Source organism: Thermobia domestica, chromosome 1 (assembly GCF_964235325.1).
Source record: "Thermobia domestica chromosome 1, izTheDome1.hap1.1, whole genome shotgun sequence".
Taxonomy (NCBI): domain Eukaryota; kingdom Metazoa; phylum Arthropoda; class Insecta; order Zygentoma; family Lepismatidae; genus Thermobia; species Thermobia domestica.
In genome coordinates this window covers 361,512,169-361,527,779 of record NC_137454.1, presented here as the reverse complement: position 1 = coordinate 361,527,779, position 15,611 = coordinate 361,512,169, and the positions used below count along the sequence as shown (strand labels likewise).

The following is a 15,611-nucleotide window of genomic DNA, read 5'->3' as shown; positions in this document are numbered from 1 at the left end:
TTATACCGTAAATATCTTTATAAAAATTCATTTTTCAAGTTGACTATACAGTGGTTTCGCGGAAGCGATCGTCAAATGTTTTAAATTTTGTATTGAAGCTGTCCATAAAATACCCAGGCAGGGTATTTCTTCTGGATCCGATCAGTGTTGCCAATTTGGGGGAAAAGTCGCTAAATCTAGGGGATTCGCCTTCCAAGATAGCGACAAAAAATAATTTTTCCGATTAGCGACTTTTTTGGTGATTTTGGAACGACGATTTGGCGACTTACCTACAAATCTAGCGACTTTTGTGCTGCGAACAACTTGTCCTAAAATAAGTACCATTAGCTCGAATCACTTTAGATATATGTATATTCCTTTTGCTTATTTGAATCAATGCAGATGTTCATGAGCTGGGAAAGTACATAACATTTATCTATATATTCCCACTTTGATTGCTATTATCTCTAACTTTCTCATGGGGACCAATCCCAGCTTTTAATGTCCTTTACTTTACAGAAGCGAGAGTAGAAGTGAAGTGTGTAAGATTTTTTCCTAGACCTTTAATTTTGTTCGTTTTTCTAAACTCATTTTTGATTTCGCTGAAGCAAAATTGATCATAAAGTTAAAAATGTATAAAAGTGAAATAATTATTAGTTATATATGTCCTTCATATGAAGGGTAAGGGGAAAAAAGAAGGAATGTCACAAAACCTCATTTTTGAGAAAACGGCGTTTTAACATTGAAAACCACGTACAAATGAATAGGATTAGTCAAATCTTTTGCCTCTTTTACTTGGACATTTCTACATCTAGTCATGCATGGGATATACAGTCAAATAGTACCAAGAGTCACCAACAGATCGGACAAAGTACCCGACAAAGCACACAGATGGACATTCCTTGTTTTTTCCCCTTACCCTTCATATATATTTTTGTAGCGTAGATAGTACTATGGTTTGAATTAATCACGTATCTTACACACACACACACACACACACACACACACACATATATATATATATATATATATATATATATATATATATATATATATATATATATATATATATATATATATATATATATATATATATATAAATAAATAAAAGAGGCAAAATTCCACGAAAAATTTTTTTAGCGACTTTTCACCCAAAATTGGAGTCATTTCATCTCCTATTTAGCGACTTTTTGTATTAACTTGTTGGCAACACTGGATCCGATTTCAAGAAAATCGTGAGTTGGAAATGGCCGATAAACAATTTGATTTAAGTAAAGAAGAAAGACTAGTCCTCGAGGAAAGGGCTAGACAAAGGGCCATACTAAAACGAGAATATTTTAAACAACTAACAAACCCACATAGACATGCAACAGGCGAAGGTGGCGTATTGGTAAGTACGATTATCTTTAGATATTAAACCACAGTGATTTTATTATATCAAAAAATATGCAGATATATTACATAGATAAATATAAATTTAGTTATATTAATCACTGGAAAATCATAAAAAATATTTAAAGAGGAACGTGAGTAGGCTATGTACACTGGCATATTTCCACGAAAAAGTGCAAGGGTATATGGGCATTGATATTGTGTTCTGCATTTTAGAACCAAGATACGGTAGGAGATATGGTAATAGTATACATGAGAACGCCGTGATCTGCGTTTCTTCTGTGTTCTATTACCACTTCTACATGAAATACCATAAATTTTCTACGTAGTGCAATAGTAAGAAGTATCCATGTGCACAAGACATGCGATATGCGTTAAATACCCCCCCCCCTTTCACACACACACATAGTCATAGATAAAGTACAAGGGCACTACACATGCAGATATAAAGTACAGGTACGTTCTTTTTTATTTTCGTATCAGTCGATAAGTAAATGAAAGTCGCTTTGTTACCCCCTTTGTAAGTTCGTACATACTCAGTGAATAATCCCTAAAAGTATGAGCGTCCTGCTCCTTCGGGAACTGACGCGGCTTTACGTATACTATATCCGGAGATATTTATGTGTACACCATTCTTCCTTGTCGTAAGTGCTAGTGTTTAGCTTTGGAGGGGGGGGGGAGATTTTTAACCGACTTTTTTGCGATATCCTATTCACATTCGGTTAGGTTAGGTTAATAGCATTTAATTCAGACAGTATTGCCAAGCGAGCGTTAGCGAGTGAAGTCGGGTTAGAGCCCCGCAGGGCACGTTGTTTTCTGTCTTACTGTTGGCCCCCCATTACTAATCAATTACCGTCGTAAGTTGTGGTATTGGTATTTTCTAGGTCATTCTCCATTTATGATAACCATCTAACGGTTAATCCGTCCATACCTGTTTAAAGGTTACCGGTAAAATTTGGAAGCAAATCTATAGAGTAATATTTTTGATGGTGCTGGTTTACTTTTGGTGCGCCACACTTTGAAAGATTTACAAATAAAATTCAATATATTGTATGAAAAGGCATGCTTAAAAGGGATATAGTATACGAGAGTGCCTCATCATTTAGCGAGGACTCACGAAGTGCAGTCTTTTAAGGATTATTCGTTGAGAATATAGGAACTTGAAAATGAGGTAAAAATGCGACTTTCATTTAATTACTGAGTAATATAAAATAAAATGTACGTCGGTTTGCGTTGCGTTTCGTTGTGTTTTATGGTATGCGAAGAATAATAATGTGCCCTTGTACGTAGTGTATGAGTATATGTGGGGGATTTGAAACACATATCGCATGTCACGTGCACGTGGATGCTTCTTACTACTTCTAAATGTAATAAAATCATTTTTATACATAGTGCAACAGTAGGAAGTATCCACGCGCACAGATCATGAGGCACTGTTGTATACTATTACCCTTAAAAGAAATAAATTATTGCAGGCCATAGAATTAAATACAAAATAATACATCAGTATTTTAAATTTATTGCGATACAAGTGTAAAAGGCCTATGTTTAGCAGAAGAGGTCCAGCTCTTTTCTCTAAAAAATGTTACAATTTTGGTAATTTCTGTTCACATTCGGTTAGTTTAGAGTACGTTAGGTTATTTTAGGCTAGCTTAGGTTAGTTTAGTTAGTTTAGGTTAGGTTAGTTTATGTTAAATTAGTGTAGGGATCCCGCATAATTTTCCAAAAAATGATTATAATATTAGATAAGTTTATGTTAGGTTAGGTTAGATTTGGTTACGTTATGTTACGTCTAAGTACTTGCATAATTCATTTCTCTTGTAAATTTTGTATTTTTTACGTGCTTCTGGACCCCTTGTACTGAACATACTCCGTGTAAAATTATTACAAGTGCATTTCCGACGAGTAAAATAAATGAGTGCGTATGAAAGACGACTATGTTAAATATTATCTTCGGCTGATATTTAATATCTACCCCAATCTTGCACATATAAGATTTACAGTGTGTTACTTACTTTATAAAATATAGCTGAGCTAGGGACAGCTAGCGGAGGGAGTTAGAAGCCCCCAGGGTCTTTGTACTTCTGCCTTTATCACAATTTAGACAAAAGCAAGGTACTCAGTTCTGGAACCATGAAACGAGTTGGGGGAGATACTAAATGCCATCCATTATTTTCCACCGACTGTGTATTTCTGCATAGTATATAAAGCTGTGTTTTATGTTAATAAGTGGAGCGCTACTAGTATGAAACCATGATTAGTGTCATTTAAAACTCGTATCGTTTCCAAAACCTACTTGTTTTCACTACCCTAGCGTACGCGTATACCTGGGGGGCGCGGTGGCTCAGTGGCAGAGCGTTCACCTCCGGTGCTTGGGGTCCCTGGTCTGATCCCAGCTCGCGCCGTGTGGACATTGTGGTGGACAAGCACCGTGCTCGTGGGTTGTCTCGGAGTTATTTCACTTTCTTTACACCATTTCATTCATTTCTCATAATCACCATCTCCTTTAGCCTAACCGGCATAATCGTGGGACGGAAAACTTAAATTTCATTTCGTACGCATATACCTACCTTCGCTGACACGCCAACTCTCTTAGGACGCACCCTTTCACAGTCGCTCGGCCCGTCAGCATCGCCCTGCCCTGACTCGGATTTGTGGCATTCGTGCTTTTTAGTAGCCACGTGGCATTAGTTGGCTTGTGTTTTTTGCACTGTAACTTTTATGCTACATATCCGGAAGCCATATTTATACGCAAATCTTAAAAGAATTGTGATATTTTAACAATTAATTCTGGTTGCATTTTATATTACAAATAATAAAAATTATAATAGCATAAGCTTATAACTTTCTATAAAGTAGTAACTTTATATACTACTGAGCATTGTTATCCCTTTTAAGATTTATTATAACTTTTGTTCTCATAGCGTAGTGTTGTCCTTAACTGCTTATTTAGGTCCTATAACAGGCATTTAAGATTATTATTATTATTATTATTATTATTATTAATCAAGTCAATCATGGACAAAAGAATTCCTAAGATGCATTTTAGAACTGGATGGTCAACTTGGCGGCGCTAGGTGCGAGCTGAGGCGAGACATTTGTCTTTCTTAAGGCAAATTTCAAAAATGTTTCAGTCCTTCGTTTTGAAGATATGATTGAAATTTTGCATAAGGATTGTGTGAATCTTTGGGTGTTTCTCAGTTGTTTTTGAGATCCGTACGTGAACCTGGGTCTAGGCCCGAATTTCTCAGTTCAGGTATATAATACGGACATGTGAGTGTTTCCATTGGAAAGAGCTCGTTATACAGAAAAAAATGGCGTTTGAACCATGACCCTAGGCCAAATAGTAATGACCAGTAACTTTTTAGAATATATATATATATATATATATATATATATATATATATATATATATATATATATATATATATATATATATTCAAATAAAATTTTCCACCCTTTGTTTTCGAGATACGAGATTGAAATTTTGCACACGCATTATGTACGTAACAAAGTATTTTCAAGAGGGTTTCAGATTCCCACGTGAACCCAGGTCCGGGCCAGAGGGGCGCAAAGATTTTGAAAAAAAAAAAAAAGATTCGAAAAATTTCCAGTTTTCCCCAATTTTCCCGCTTGTGGTGTATAATACGAACAAGCAAGTGATACCGTTGGAAACGATGCTCTATTAAGGGGAAAAAAAAAAAAAGGAACGGAGGTACGAATTATGATCTAACGGTAAATAGTAAGGAAGCAGTAGCTGTTTGACTGAAAGTCTAAATTTTACCTCAAAAAGTGGTAATCCTAAAAGGGATATTGCCTCTGGAGGCAACTATTAAATACTTCATGACATTTAGATAATAAAATTTCGCGACACACCGGTTGGGAACCACTATCTAAAGTGACCTCAGGAAATCTCGTAAAGACCCAGGCAGCGGAATTAGTGTTTTCACTTTTTTTTTTTTTTTTTTTTTTTTTTTTTTTTTTTTTTTTGTCGTCTTCAGATAGATATTCCGATTCTTGTATTTTGTTTGATGTCTTTTTGAACTTTAGTGGTGGGTTTTCATATCTTGTACTTAATTGAAAACAAGAAGTTTAAGAATGATCAAAATATGGATCAAAAGATTGCGATCTTGTCCAATAAGTAGTTTGTAGATCAGGGGCCACAAAATTTTTGAACGGCCCCTGATTTTTTTTTTTTTTAATGGAAAATATTTACGTTCTGAATGTCTTTAATTGTTGAAAGAAGGTGAAAAATACACCACGGATCATATTATTCGTTTTTACATGATACTATGCTTAAATTCGCTGGCAACGCTGCGGAACAGGAAACCTCGTGACTGTGTTGTTTACGAAGCATGTGATTCATAGCTCTTTTGTGATTTATGTGAAGCGTATGCTAGCACATTGTGCTGTTGCTGTCTTTATTATTTTTTTTTCTGATACATTTGACAGAACGTGAAAGAAATAAATCTTTTACTATTGAGTTAAAAGATAATTATTATTGATCCGAATATTGCTCTTTGTTATATTGAAGGACATATTAGTTACACATTTAAGTGATTTCATAAATGTTAAGATAAGCGTTACAACGAAAGACAGAAATGGAATAGGCCTAATAATAAAATGTTTGCGAATTTCCAAATGTCATTCTATGATTCACAAATTGACTAATGTGATACAGTGGTTTCTGTTCATGTTTACGTTCTGTGATTAAAATGCGTACGATTGATCGATGGTTTATCTCCACCATGAAAATTAAACCAAAGGCTATGAGCACAGTTCTTACGGCCCCGTGGCTCGATCTCAGGGCATGCGAGTTTGTCGTGGATAACATTGTGACCATGTCTTTTGGCGGTTCCCCTATTTTCCTCACTTTCCCATTCCATCAGTTCCTTTCATAGTCTTTATAAGAAGAGTCTGCTTGACCTAGCATAAAGTTCTGTGCAAATGCAGATGTATATATTGTAAGCTATATTAACGTGAAAATATTTTTTCCACTAGTCACTGTTTATGCACACAAGTGTTTTTCGAAATCTGAAAACAACGGTAAATATATATATATATATATATATATATATATATATATATATATATATATATATATATATATATATATATATATATGGCTCATACGGAAGTTTCTGCAGAACATTTTGTTTCTTTTGTCTTTGTATTTTTTGAATTTATCGTCCCTTTCAGCAGCGAGGCTATATGAGACGTGGACCTACTGATTAACGTGGAATCCGAACCACATGAGCTTCCGCCGGGAATCGAACCCGGGTCTCCCGCGCTAAAGGCGTGTATCTACTGCAGAACATTGATATTTTCATAATCCACCTTATATAAATGCGCAGAAGGAAAAAGTGCACGTTGGGGCATTACATATATATATATATACACTACCCCCGAAAAGTTTCCGGACAAACACGAAATAAAGAAATTTTCAAAATGTAACATAAGAATGCATTATAATTTGCTCACAAATGAAAGGTGAAACATTTTAGAACCCGACGGGAGAAAAGGTTCTGACCTGTTGTGTATGAATTAAGAAAAATAAACTTAAATATCGCGCCGTTGTGATGGTGCATTACGTAAGTATGCGATACAAAACGGCCATTACACTGCAAATTGAAGGCCTAACACACAATAAATGCCTCATAGGCGTCTCTCAAGCTGCTCTGTCTACTTCTCTCTCGGATCTCACTGTTGGGAGTTGTCTATTGCACACTAATTGTTGTGTGTGTGTGTGTTGAAGTAAGGTGTAAACTGTTCCCTATTAGTCAGCATAATGCACAGTACGAAAAGGAAATTGGGCATTGAAACGAGAGCCAAAGTAGTTACTTTACGTGAAGAAGGCTATACAATACGTGTAATAGCCGCAAAAGTGAAAATACCCCATACTACAGTGCATGATACTTTAAAGCGATTTGCTGAAACAGGGGAAAATCGGTCTCGAACAAGATCTGTTAGGCCCAGAACTACTACTGCAAGGGAGGACAAGTGCATTATAGTGACAAGCAAACGCGACAGGTTAAAAACACTGACCCAAATACAAGCTCAAGTGAACGAAACTCGCGAAAAGCCGATCAGCTATGAAACTGTCTGGACGCGGTTACTTAATGGGGGACTAAACGGTCGTGTGGTAACTAGGAAACCGCTCTTGCGACCTCAAAACAAAAAGAAGAGATTGCTGTGGGCAAGAAAATGTGCAAGCTGGGGGTCAGAGCAGTGGAACAAGTGCTTATTTACTGACGAATCAAAGTTTGAGCTCTTCAGTCATAGACGCAGGGTTTTTGTGCGTCGCTCCAAGGGCGAAAGGCTGCTTCCGTCGTGTATTTTGCCAACGGTAAATCACGGGGGTGGTTCTGTGATGGTGTGGGGTTGCTTTGGTAACAATCAAGTGGGGGATTTAGTGCAAATACAGGGTACAATGCAGAAAGCACAGTATCAACAGATTTTGATCAGACACGCAGTGCCATCTGGGAAGAGGCTCATTGGTCATGGGTTCATCATGCAGCAAGAAAATGGCCCAAAACACACATCCCGACTTTGTAGAGGGTAATTGTCAGCAAAAGAGCAACAGTGAGAGCTCAAGAATATGGTGTGGCCCACACAATCACCGGATTGTAATGCAATTGAGCTACTGTGGGATGAGCTGGATAGGGCAGTTCGAAAGATGCGTCCATCTGGTGAGAAACACGTATTTGAGTGTCTTTTCAAAGCCTGGACAGCAATCGAGCCCGAAGCTCTACAGAAACTAATAGTCCGAATGCCCAAAGTCTGTAAAGCTGTTATTAAAGCACGTGGAAGCTACTTTGATGAATCAAAGATTTAAGTTTTATGACAAAACACTGGTCCATTTCTGTTAAATTTCCGTATTTTCCTCTCAAATACATATTGTAGGATCCAGATAAAAATAAATTCCATTTATATGTCTTTGCTTTTTCTCGAATACACGTAAAATATACATAAACCTACTTTGTACGGAAACTTTTCGGGGGTAGTGTATATATATACAGGGTGGTCGTGCATGAATGTCGGAAAATTCGTGAGATGAATCTACTGGTAAAAACAAGCAAAAAATGTCATATAAACATTGGGTAAATGCGGCTTCGTTTGGACGCTAGAGGCGTCTGAAATGTCACCTTCCGCGGCGACAATTTGCAATATCTCAAGAACGGAGAGAAATACGAATGTCGGGTCAAAACATATCAAAGGAAACCCCATCCGAAGAATCCAATTATGCATAAGTGGCGGCGAAACAGTGGTGGCGCTAGAGGGGGGCACAAAGAAAGTGAATGAAACATGGAGAAAAGTGAACAATTTACACTGAAAAATTGTAGGAGGGGATGTTACTTGGAATATGCAACAAAAAATGTTAATGAACAAAGGCAACAGCGGCTAGTCTGTAGGGACTTTATGAGAGGCGGATTGTAGGAATACAGTATCTTTGTAATGGTGCGAAATAGGAATGTCGGGTCAAAAGATATCAAAGAAAATGCCATCCGAAGAATCCAATTATGTATAAGTGATGGCGAAACAATGACGGCGCCAGGGGAAGCATAAAGAAAGTGAATGAAATGCAGAGAAAGGTGAACAATTTACACTGACAAACTGTAGGAGCGGATGTTATATGGAACATGCAGCAACAGATGTTAATGAACAAAGGCAACAATGGCTACGCTGTAGGGACACTATGAGAGGTGGAATGTTGAAATACAGTATCATTTTAACGGAGAGAAATAGAAATGTCGGGTGAAAAGATATCAAAGGAAATCCCATCCGAAAAATCCAATTATGCACACGTACTGCGGAACAGTGGCGGCGCATGGGAGCTGCAAAGAAACTGTTAAACACTCTTAGTGATGAAACGTGCAGATCGTAAAAAACACGTTTGGAAGATGAGACCCAGTGTACTGTAAAAACAAGAGGTATTGTACTCACCATGGTCAACATAATGCCATTCTATAGCAGCTGTTCAATATGTCCTCCTTGTTCTTCGAGACAGACAGTTACACGATGGCCTAAGGGTTGTCTGACTGGTGCCAATATCGCTGGCGTTTGCCGTAATGTGGTAAATGCAGCACATACACGCTGGCGAAGATCTTCAACATCATGCAGGGGCCGTGTATACACGAGACTCTTCACGTAACCCCACAGGAAAAAATCTAGGGGATTCAGGTCGGGTGAACGTGGGAGCCATGCTTGTCTTCCACCACGACCTATCCACCTGCGTGGAAATGTTTTGTTCAGATATGCACGAATGGTGTGACATGAGTGGGCAGGGGCGCCATCATGCATAAACCACATACACTGTCGTGTCCTCAGTGGCACATCTTCAAGCAGAATAGGTAGGTTCTGAGTCAGAAACTGGATATACGATATTGTGTTCAATCGCTGTGGTAAGAAATGTGGTCCCACAACGTTGTCGCCAATAATACCAGCCCACACATGCAATTGGAAACGCTGTTGATGCTTCGTCTCTACAATTGCATGCGGGTTGTTGAGTGCCCATCGATGGTCATTGTGGAAATTTGTGATGCCATCCCGTGTGAATAATGCCTCATCCGAGAACAATACCTGTGTTAGAAAGGCTGGTGATACACGGCAGCGGCGGTATAACCAACGACAGAAACGTCGTCGGGTTTCATAGTCACCATCGTATAACGCATGCGTTCGTTGTACGTGGTATGGTCTGAGATTATTACTATGCAAGATGCTTAGCACGACTTGATGCGAAACGTGTTCCTGCCTTACTATTCGTCGGGTACTAATACTCGGGTTCCGGGTCACATGTCGGAGTGCCCTCTCTTCCAGTGGGGGTGTTCGAACGCGTCGTCGTCTCGGAATGTCTGTGTTGGGAAGGATTGACCCAGTGTCCCGCAATCGCTGATGAATACGAATAAACATCCCCGGTGCTGGAATTTGTCGATCTGGGTAGCGTTCCGCATATAACCTACGTGCTTCTTCTGCATTACCTTCCGCTAAGCCGTACATCAAATGCATATCTGCCATTTCGGCGTTAGTGTATACTACCCTATTCATTGTGGTGCATTACACATAGCGCTTGTCAACATCAACACTGTTTCACACGACACAAAGTAAACCACATTCACATACACATGGATTACTGCCCTGCCTGTAGAGTGTAGCACTAAAACGCTTGTGCTGTTACTGTCATTGCCCCATTCAGTACGAATAAACTGTGCGCTGTCCTCTGCACCTTCGATGCGAACGCTCTCGTTACCCACGCTTTCACTACTCCTATAACTAACTCTACTACGCGACGCTCTGCACGCCCCCTTGTTCCACCTACTGTAGCTATGCGCCCTCTGTCATCGGACATGTATCATACAGTACACCTAGAGTTGTATTCCTTGTTTCCTGATTGCTTTCAAATAGTATTGTTTTCACCTATTTCAACTTTTCTCCATGTTTCATTCACTTTCTTTGTGCTTCCCCTGGCGCCGCCACTGTTTCGCCATCACTTATACATAATTGGATTCTTCGGATGGCATTTCCTTTGATATCTTTTGACCCGACATTCCTATTTCTCACCATTACAAAGATACTGTATTCCTACAATCCGCCTCCCATAAAGTCCCTACAGACTAGCCGCTGTTGCCTTTGTTCATTAACATTTGTTGTTGCATATTCCAAGTAACATCCCCTTCTACAATTTTTCAGTGTAAATTGTTCACTTTTCTCCATGTTTCATTCACTTTCTTTGTGCCCCCCTCTAGCGCCGCCACTGTTTCGCCACCACTTATGCATAACTGGATTCTTCGGATGGGGTTTCCTTTGATATGTTTTGACCCGACATTCGTATTTCTCTCCGTTCTTGAGATATTGCAAATTGCCGCCTCGGAAGGTGACATTTCAGACGCCTCTAGCGTCCAAACGAAGCCGCATTCACCCAATGTTCATATGACATTTTTTGCTTGTTTTTACCAGTAGATTCATCTCACGAATTTTCCGACATTCATGCACGACCACATATGTATTTTTTATCGTAACTTATCAGTTGATATCAAAATTAGGCCACTACTCAGAATGCTTTGTAGTATATTGTATCCAACAGCTGGATGCCAGAATGAATAAGTTAATTTTAATTTTATGTATTTAATCAGCTTCCAGATACATTATAATTTCAGAATAGTAATATTTTTAATAGCTTTAGGAAATAGAGACAATAGGAGTGTAAAAAAAAATCACAAAGTAAACCAGATAATATAGGTATGCACAAATGGTAATGGATGAATTTGTAACTATATATGTATAGGTAAGGACTTTGGGGTGCAGTTTACAATGTTATAATTGTCACACAGTCAAAATAAAATTGAAATATGCGTCAACTTTTATGTCGACTACTATCCTGCTGTGTTTCTTCCAGGCATACTTTCGGGAAACATTGTCCCCTGTATTTGGTCAACCCTTCCGCAGCGAACAAAAATTAAGTTGCCACTGTTTAAAAATAGTGCCTGCTGCAGCCCGCTTAAAGTTTGATTTTCCTATTCTGGATCAAATTTTCTCTTCAAAGCCTGTTCCATGTTTTTCTTCAGTGGTCTGAAGTAGGGATGGCCTTTTTCGAAAAATCTGTTTTTCGATTTTTGGAAATTTCATTTTTCGTTTTTCGAAAAAAATTTCGTTTTCGAAAAAAGCCATTTTTCGAAAAAATGTGTCCATCCCTAGTCTGAAGTTGTTTGAACAGCATTATTCGTAGCTTTGCATTCATAGAAAGTTTGAATTTTTTTTTAAAGACAGGGAGGCTTAGTGATAGAGTGCCTACCTCTGGTCTGTGGGTTTTCTTTTGGTACTCCCGTTTCCCCACATTCTCATTCCACCAATTACGTACTCCATCATTCATTTGCCTTAATCATCCGTCTCTTAGCCTAAAGGACTTAATCGTAGGACGTTGAACTGAAATTTCATTTCTTTAAAGAAGTAATTTTCAACTGGATGCTCTGTGACGTCACGATTTGTTGCTCCCTTTCTTAGCATACCATACAGAGAGAACAAGGGGCAGGCAGCAACCTGGGGCAAACAAGGACATCGATAGGTTGGTAAATCCATAACTATTAGTACACTGCCGACACTTGTGTTAATTCTCTATACCTATTATTATGTCCTGCCCCTTCTCCTATACCATAAACGTATAACTGGAAATGACTGCAATTATCGAATTGATAATTACTGGCGCGACTTGCAAAAGTCTGCGATATGCTCCAGAATCGTGCCTCGAAGCCTTCGTAAACGAAGATGATTTAGACTTTCCTTCACTGACAAATATTTCTTTCGTTTTCCTGCGTTGAATCATGTTCTTTACATCATAACATGAAATTCGAAACATCCTATGTATTAGGCATAGTTCTGTCATTGGTTGGGATTCTTCCACGTCACTGTAGTTTTAATGCTGAAAGGGAAATTAAATAACGGAATTGGTTTGTAGATGTCTCTTAGATTTCTTTCTTTCGGGATTTTCTTTTCTTTCTTTTAGTCTAATTTTCCGAATCACCATAATATCAGCCTGCCCTTTTGGGCTGAATATAAGGACTTCGACAATATGAACCCATATGTTTATCTACATACTTGTAAACCTGCAGAGAACACCATAGGTCTGTTGGTTTTCTTTTCTTATTACCCTACCCTTCGCAATCGTTCATATACATTTATCACTTCTCTCCATAATTAGAACATAAATATTTTATTAAATTTTTAATATATTGAGAATTATTTTTATACTTTTGCAAATTACTAGTGATGAGCAAATGCAAGACCAAGACCAAGACCCGGGTGGTCTTGGTCTTGGTCTTGGTCTTGGTCTTGCACATGCGGTCTTGGTCTTGGTCTTGCAGTGGAACCCTCGGTCTTGGTCTTGGTCTTGGTCTTGCACACCTAGTCTTGGTCTTGGTCTTGTTCTTGCACACCCAGTCTTGGTCTTGCTTGCAAGAGTCTTGCAAGTTTTGCTTTTAAGAAATCTATGATTTTCATAAGTAAATTTTACTCTGGATATAAGGGATAATAAATCCTACATTGCGTCAATAGTGAGGGAAATACAATGTATGTTTCTAAATGTAATATAGGACCTATTTTACCTTCGTGTAAGTGTGATGATACTGTACAACATAGGCGATGACCTTTACTTTTTTTTTCAATGGGTGATCACGCTTCACTACTTATAAGATAAATCACAACATTTCGTAATATTTTTATATGTTTTAACAGATCCAATACTCCACTGGTTCCCAAACTGGGGAGACTATCCCTGACAGTGAGACGCATGAAAGAAAACCAAGACGGCACAGATTACTGAAATACCATAAATTGCAAAATTATTTTTACACTCTAAAGGCGTCAGATTTTTTTCTTCCCTACCACGATTAGCTCATCTTTGTATTGAACAATCTCCCAATTAGATATTGAAATTTTGTTTTACTGATTCTAATATGTACTGTATGGGGCAGAAATAAGAACATACGCAAAAACGATGAAACAGTTAGACTTTCGAAATGTGGGCATGGAGAAAAAAGGAGAGAATCAGCTGGGTTGAACGGAAAACAAATGCGAAGGTTTTAGAAATAGTAGCAGTAGGGGAGAAAAGAAGAATTTTAGATGTAATGAAGAGGAGGACATTGGTTGAGGAGGAACTGTATTATGAGGGACGTGCTAGAGGGAGGGGGCGAAGGAGATCGTAGTTGAAGAAAGATATTAAGACAGAAAATTGCTACGTTAAGACGAAGAGACTAGCGGAGGACCAGAGTCATCGAAGCTTCTCAGCTGCAGCAAGTGACCTGCCAATAATAGCAGAAAAGCTATTATTATGACGATGATGATATGTTTTGCAATATTGACCAAAAAAGAGAGAACAAATTAAAATAATAATAATTAAACCTATTAATATTTTAGAATATGAAATGAAATGAAATTTGTGAGTTTTACGTCCTACGATTATGCCGGCTAGGCTAAAGGAGACAGTGATGATGATGAAAAATGAATGAAAATGGTGGAAAGAAGAAAGTGGGAGGAAACGGGAGAACCACGAGGAAACCCACGCACGAGGAGCTTTGTAGTCCACCACAAAGTTCACTTGGCGGGGGCTGGGATCGAACGCGGGACACCAAACACCAGAGCTGAACGCTCTACCACTGAGCCACCGCGGCCCCAATATTTTAGAATAATTTGAGTGAAAACTGAAAACGACTCAACTGTCTGTCTTTTTTATATACATATATACTCAATTTATATAAATACTTTTGACCTACATTAGAAATACATAACAACGGCATCAAACTTCAAGTTATTTGAAATAAGTACGAAATCACTCTCAGTTGTGAATATAGATTATTTATTGTTGTATAATGTTATATCGTTGAATCCTAGATATGCCGTATACCTAAGGGGGTTATAAGTTATATTGATAAACAATTATTCAACGTATAAGCATCCACCTATGAAATCAAACTTGCGGTCACATGCGCTAAGTTTTTGTCAATGTCATGAAAATGTTATTTCAATATTAATTTTATAAGTACACATTAAAAATTTCCAACGGATGCTTGAACCTCAGAGCCAAGGCCATACCCATGTAGTCGGCACCTATGGTGTACGGAATTGCCGATGTTCAATGCTACATTTCCCGTTAGTTTTGGAAGAAGAACACCATTCATATGTTTTTGAAATGAAATTAAATATCTACTTTAACGTCCCACGATTATAACACTGAAGCTAAGGGAAACAGTGATGATGAGAAATGGTGGAATGAAGAAAGTACGAGGAAACGGGAAAACCCACGCACAGGGTGTTTGTTCACCAAAAAAGCTCACATAGCGCAAGCTGCGATCGAACCAGGGCCCCATGTACCAGAGGTGAACGCTCTGCCACTGAGCTACCGTGTCTATAACATGCTCTAGTTTATTTTTGCTTATCCACTTCTTATGGACACAACTATTCTTCATATGATTTCCCAAAATCCAATCATGGGCCGTCGTGAATGATCAAATGATGACCAAAGTAAATCAGACACTCAAGTTATTATAGCTTGTAACAATTCATAGAATTATGATGTCGGATGTCTCGTGAACAACCGATTCAAAAAACGACATACTGTAGCTATATGTTACAGGAGCAGATCGACTCACATGGATTGCATACACTACTGGAAACACATTCACTCCGGCGGTATTTTTACTGGAGCCAAGAAGTTCACGTGAAAGATGTAATGATTTTTCCTCTTCCTTTTT

The 15,611-nt window shown here is 38.3% G+C and overlaps 1 protein-coding gene across 2 annotated transcripts in view; it reads left to right on the top strand.

Moving 5' to 3' along the window:
- Positions 1 to 37: 37 nt before the first annotated feature.
- Positions 38 to 15,611, top strand: part of ND-B15 (NADH dehydrogenase (ubiquinone) B15 subunit) — an 88,020-nt gene continuing 72,446 nt past the window's right edge. The window contains exons 1-2 of one of the 2 annotated variants that reach the window (XM_081730642.1): positions 38 to 142; positions 1,203 to 1,369. In XM_081730642.1, coding sequence (XP_081586768.1) covers positions 1,226 to 1,369 — 144 coding nt within the window. In that variant the 5' untranslated portion in view covers positions 38 to 142; positions 1,203 to 1,225. Of the gene's footprint in view, positions 143 to 1,190; positions 1,370 to 15,611 lie in introns of those variants that run through there. The other variant, XM_081730632.1, reaches the window with a different exon arrangement.